Raw genomic sequence first — 5,237 nt, 5'->3', positions numbered from 1 at the left:
GGAAGCGAAAGCTGGACGTCTTACAGGCGACATATTAAACAGCTTGAACGCAACAACGTCATCTAAGACAGATAATGCACATCAGATGGTTCCACAAAGTTTCGAATGCAGAAGTCTTGCAACGCGCGAGTTGTACAACAATTGACACTCAAATAACGAGGGCCCGACTCAGATGGAGCGGCCACATTCTGAGGATGCAAGACCCAAAATAGCTCTGTATGGCGAATTAACAGAGGGAGACCGGAAACCAGGAGGCCAGTATGAGCGGTTTAAGGATACACTACATCAATCCCTAAAAACAGTTAATGCCAATCATTACTGGGAACAACTAGCGTTTGACAGGTCACAGTGGAGCTCAGTTATAATGGAGACTCGAGAAGAATACAGCGGCGGCCAGATCTGGTTGGTGACTATCCATGCCCGGAGTGTGGAAGGAGGTCACGGTTGGGTTTCTTCAGTCACAGGAGGGCACACAGTCGCAATTAGCCCTAAGGAATTATTAGTCTTAGTCTTAGTTCTTTTTTTATGTCTTTTTGTAGATTTATTCCCGGTAACGGGATACAGCAATGAATCAATGAATGTTCATCTAGTTGCCAAATCTTATTCTCTTTATGAAATAATATTCTATTAATCATAAAACGAGAAGATGTGGAGAATTGTCAATTTCAGTTAACCTTGACCTTCAATCATAAAAAAAACGCGCTTTTTAAAATTTCCGATTTCATTCAGTGCGACTCTTCTGGTAACGTGTTCAACCACAAAATAATAAATTCATAAGCCACATATGAAGCACTAATTATTAAGTACCATGAATTCCCTCGGAGAATTAATTGTACCTTTATTTTATGTTTATAGAATATGAAATATGAAATCATCATAAATCGTTTATTACCTTGAATTTTCAATATAGTTCTGAAATAAAACTTTCAATATCATTTTGGGATTATCTTCGATACTAAAAATGCGAATTTTATTCCCAATTTTCTTGGCGTTTATATTCGTCTGTATTGAACAGACGACCTCATGTGAGTAATGTTATATTTTGATAATATATAAATCGGACTGGCAGAAATCTACACCGTCAGTAGATAACGTGCCGAACTTATTTTGATAAGTATATGAACAGAGCTTTGCCGAGCTCTGAAGAAAAATTCTTGGAGCACTAGGCACCGAGCACTGACAAAAAGTGCTCCCGAGTTTCGAGCACTAAGCACCAATTTTTCACGAAAGGCTTGCGATTTCTAAGGGATTTTTGGCAGTAATTCGATTTTTATGAGCACTAAGCACTTTTTTGAGAAACTATTGGAATTAAGATTTTTTGTTATAAAATCTGTATTCAATCGAAAAAGCACTGCTTCCATTATTTCTTCGAAATGATTAGTTTTTCGTTCTACTCTACAGCAGTTTCACGATTTCATAAGTATAGGAACTGTTTACCGAATGGAAATATGAATTCTATAAATCGTGGAAGAGGGCATCATAATATTTCAAAAATATTTTCCGCCTTTTTCCGCTTTTGTAGTAGGAATTTCATTTAGTTGCGAACTTCTACGAGGGCATGAACTTTTTCCTGAAATATTGGTTAGGTTGGTTTAGGTTGCTGTTTCAACGAATATTCATATAAAACTGGATGTTCACATATTTATGGCGCTTCTACGCCATTGAAGAACTGCGTAGCCAAGTTTTTCATGAAACCTGAAGCTAGCGAAAACGTTTTAAATTTTTTAATTTTTTAAGGGCTTATTTAAGATCAAATTCGTTCTTTTGAAGTGTATCATTATTGATTTTTGAGTTATTCCCGATTTTTTTTTATTTTATAAATCTCGCCATCTGTGAAAACCATTGAGTATTCCGGCATGGATTTCAAGATCTCTTGAACACCTTTTGAAGCAGCTTCCTCAAAGCAAGCGCAATTTCGTCGTTAATATCACGTGTCAAGATTGTGGCAGTTTTCATTTCACAGAGGAAGCCGGAAAGTGTTTTTATAAGTTTGCAGGTGGTCATCTGATGATATACAAATGGGCTTTTTTTCCTATCGATTCTCCTCATTTGAATATTGAGAAAAGAGAATTTGGTTTTTACGAAATGTGAATTTGTTTCATGCTTTGTATTTCATACACCCGTAAGCAATCATATCACAAGCAGAATTGAATTATAATTAAATTTCACGTGAAGAACCTAAATAAATTTTGTCTTCATAAACAGATTGAGTCAGATCGAAATATTCATAATTTTAGGTTTATATTTCGCAGGGTGTTTCACCGCGATGGTTTATCAAATGTTTTCGGAGTAGTAATCAAAATTTTATGCTGAAATTTTTCATGTTGGGGTTCTCGACAATGAGCTTTCTTCCTTAAACATTTTTAGACCTATGCAACTTCCGGTTATATGCCGGCATTAGTTTTCTAGTTAATTATTTCAAATAGCACACCCGGTATATCATTGCATCGTTAAATAGCCGATTTGGTGGCAATTCCAACAGTGTACCCTACCATGGGTGAAAACTCTAAGATTTATGTGTTATTGGTATTCTTATGATGAAAATGTTGAAAACGAGGAAGGTCACAATTTTTGAATATTTCTGCTGGGGAGGGTCCTTTAAAAAAAATCGTTGAAGATCAAGAAGACCAGCGAATTAATCAAAACTCAATATTTTCGAATAAGAATCCATATTTGTTAATGTGTATTTGAGTCTATTTTAAGTAACTTATCAAGGAAGAATTTTGAAATCGGAGAAAAAAAAATTTCGAACTGCTTGATTAGTCTGAACTTAATTGTATTTTGGTATTGTTGATAATCCATATGCAGTTCACGAAAAATGGAAATCATTCATAAAAACATCGAAATCAAGTCGAATCAATTCAGAAACATAACATCCGTTGATTTATTTGATTTTGAAAGTTTTTGCAGAATTTAAGCGTCATGTGCCAAATGGCTAACGAGGATATTTTCATATTTTCTAATTAAACGATTGCCATAAAATTCTACACAAGTCAATACTTCACAACTAGTTTTCATCTGATATTTTTGAGATATCAGTAAAAATTCAGATGCCTTCAACTCTAATGAAATCATTTATTTATTTATTTGTTTATTCATTTATTTATTCAACATTAGGAACAGGTCAGACACCCATGAACAGTATCCACAAATTACTTTAAGATGAAAATAAGAAATCAGCGAAATGAGCGAAAACTTCTACACCAAATCAAACCAAAAATGAAAACCTCATTGCATCAAAAAATGTTTTTTGAGTTGAAGCTTAATGTTAGCACAATGAAATACATATACAATTCGTAGCTCATTGCAGGTTGGGAACATTCTAATTGATGTACAGTGGTTGCATTTGTCCTTCTAAAAGGAACATGAAAAATTTCAAAATATCTTAGATTAAAATTCGACACATTGATGTGTACTTCCTGCAATAAGTCCGGTACCTGCATCTCACCACTTACAATTTCACTTAATAAACCTACATCGCCTATACTACGTCTATTTTCTAGTGCTCTGTATATAATAAGAATAAGGGTGTTATCCCGACGTGTAGACAGGCAACTTTTAAGATCCATCTATTTCTCAAGTTTCGATTCTATACTTAGTTATGGAATAGTGATTTGGGGTAGTGGTTCTGATGGCGGTAAATTATTTGTTATTCAAAAATACGCTTTAAGATCTTTGCTTCTTCTGAAATATAGAGAAACTTGCTGAGGGCATTTCAGACAGAATGGAATTCTTTTATGGACTATACGTTCTGGAAAGCATCCTTTTTATGAAAAAAAAAATCCACCTTATTTAGAGGATTTAAAAAATCATTATAACGCAAGACGTACTGTACTCTTTTTCTTTCCAATACATAAAAGGACACTGACTGAAAAAATCACTAAGTATATGTGTATAAAATTCTATGATAGTGTACCTAAGAATATTTTGAATCAAGTGAATTTCTCCAAATTCAAGAGAGAACTCACAAACTTAATTATAGATATCGAACCTTACTCAATTTCAGAATTTTTAAACTATTACTATGTGAACACTATAGTATAATTTTTTTTATTTTTTTACATTGTTGACGGTTTCTCATTTTTTTGTATATTTGTATTGAAAATTTCTGAGAATGAAATTGTTGTTGTTGTTGTTGTATTTTCAAGAGAAATCAAATTAAAATGTTTTCTGTCCGTATAATAAAAACTGACATCATCATTTGAAACAGAGAAATTACCTCTAAAACCCAAATATTTCAGCAATTTATTCTGTATTCGTTCGATTTTTTTTATGTAAATTTTAAATTAAAAACGTAAGCATAGTCTATACTGAGAATCATCATATGAGTAAAATGCAAAATGGACCCTTAACCTACGTCTACCCTATCTCTCTACCTTTTTAACGGACGTAATTGATTTTGATCACTTAAATAAGACTTACCCCTTTCGTTCATTTATATCTGTGGTGTACTACATGCTCATAAAGTGACAACGCATCGATCGCTTATTCGTGTTTCGACAAGATTTCCGAAGGGCTTAGTACTTAGTAACCCCTAGAAGTAATCGCGAGCACTTTAGGGATTACTGAGCACTAAGCCTTTCGATAAAGTGCTCGAATTTCTAAGCACTAAGCACTGTTTTGAAAAGTGCTCGGGAGCACAAAAGAGCTTTAAGTGCTTTCACGAAAACTAAGCACAATGCTTTGGCCTGTGCCAAAGCATATTGTATATGAACACATACTTATAGGAATAAATATTTTCACATTTCTGCATAACCTACTTTTGTTGTGAGGTAAATTCATTTAATTGATTTCTTCAGATTTCGTCTGCCCACCGAACGAATTCTTCGACAGTTGTGGTTCAGCATGCTTCCCTACATGTCAAAGGCCACCAACGAAGATTTGCATTCGTAGATGTGAGATTAATTGCTTCTGTATGCCCGGTTTCATCAGAGACGAAATATCAGGAAAATGTGTTCGAATATGTCCATGAGATAAAACTAAGTCTTCATTGTTCGATTAGAATTAATAAACTAACCTGCGTCGAAAAATGAGTTGGCCTATTATTTCAAATACTACAAGAATCCTTTCATTCTTTTCTGACAGCATTCAGATACCACATTCTTATCATATTCTGAGGTTATCAACGAAACGAACAAATTTTTGGTGTACGATGTAAATGCTGCTTTGGAAGAGCAAATGGAACAAACAGAACAAGTAGGTAATGTTTGGAAAGAAAATGGCTGTCACTAGAGTCC

The 5,237-nt window shown here is 34.1% G+C and overlaps 1 protein-coding gene across 1 annotated transcript; it reads left to right on the top strand.

Moving 5' to 3' along the window:
* Nucleotides 1–899: 899 nt before the first annotated feature.
* Nucleotides 900–5,033, top strand: LOC123318347 (chymotrypsin inhibitor-like). Its single transcript, XM_044904957.1, has 2 exons — nt 900–1,025; nt 4,800–5,033. The coding sequence occupies exons 1-2, from the start codon at nt 962–964 to the stop codon at nt 4,970–4,972; spliced, it is 237 nt and encodes a 78-aa protein (XP_044760892.1). The 5' UTR covers nt 900–961; the 3' UTR covers nt 4,973–5,033.
* Nucleotides 5,034–5,237: the final 204 nt, after the last annotated feature.

The sequence above is a fragment of the Coccinella septempunctata genome, chromosome 1 (assembly GCF_907165205.1).
Source record: "Coccinella septempunctata chromosome 1, icCocSept1.1, whole genome shotgun sequence".
NCBI classification, from domain to species: Eukaryota; Metazoa; Arthropoda; class Insecta; order Coleoptera; family Coccinellidae; genus Coccinella; species Coccinella septempunctata.
This window is presented reverse-complemented; position numbering and strand designations above follow the sequence as displayed.

What these genes read in the sequence shown, in the direction of transcription:
- LOC123318347 (XM_044904957.1), top strand. Translation starts at nt 962, where the DNA reads ATGCGAATTTTATTCCCAATTTTCTTGGCGTTTATATTCGTCTGTATT. An exon ending in TATTGAACAGACGACCTCAT is followed by an intron (nt 1,026 to 4,799) that starts GTGAGTAATGTT and finishes TGATTTCTTCAG; the next exon opens with ATTTCGTCTGCCCACCGAAC.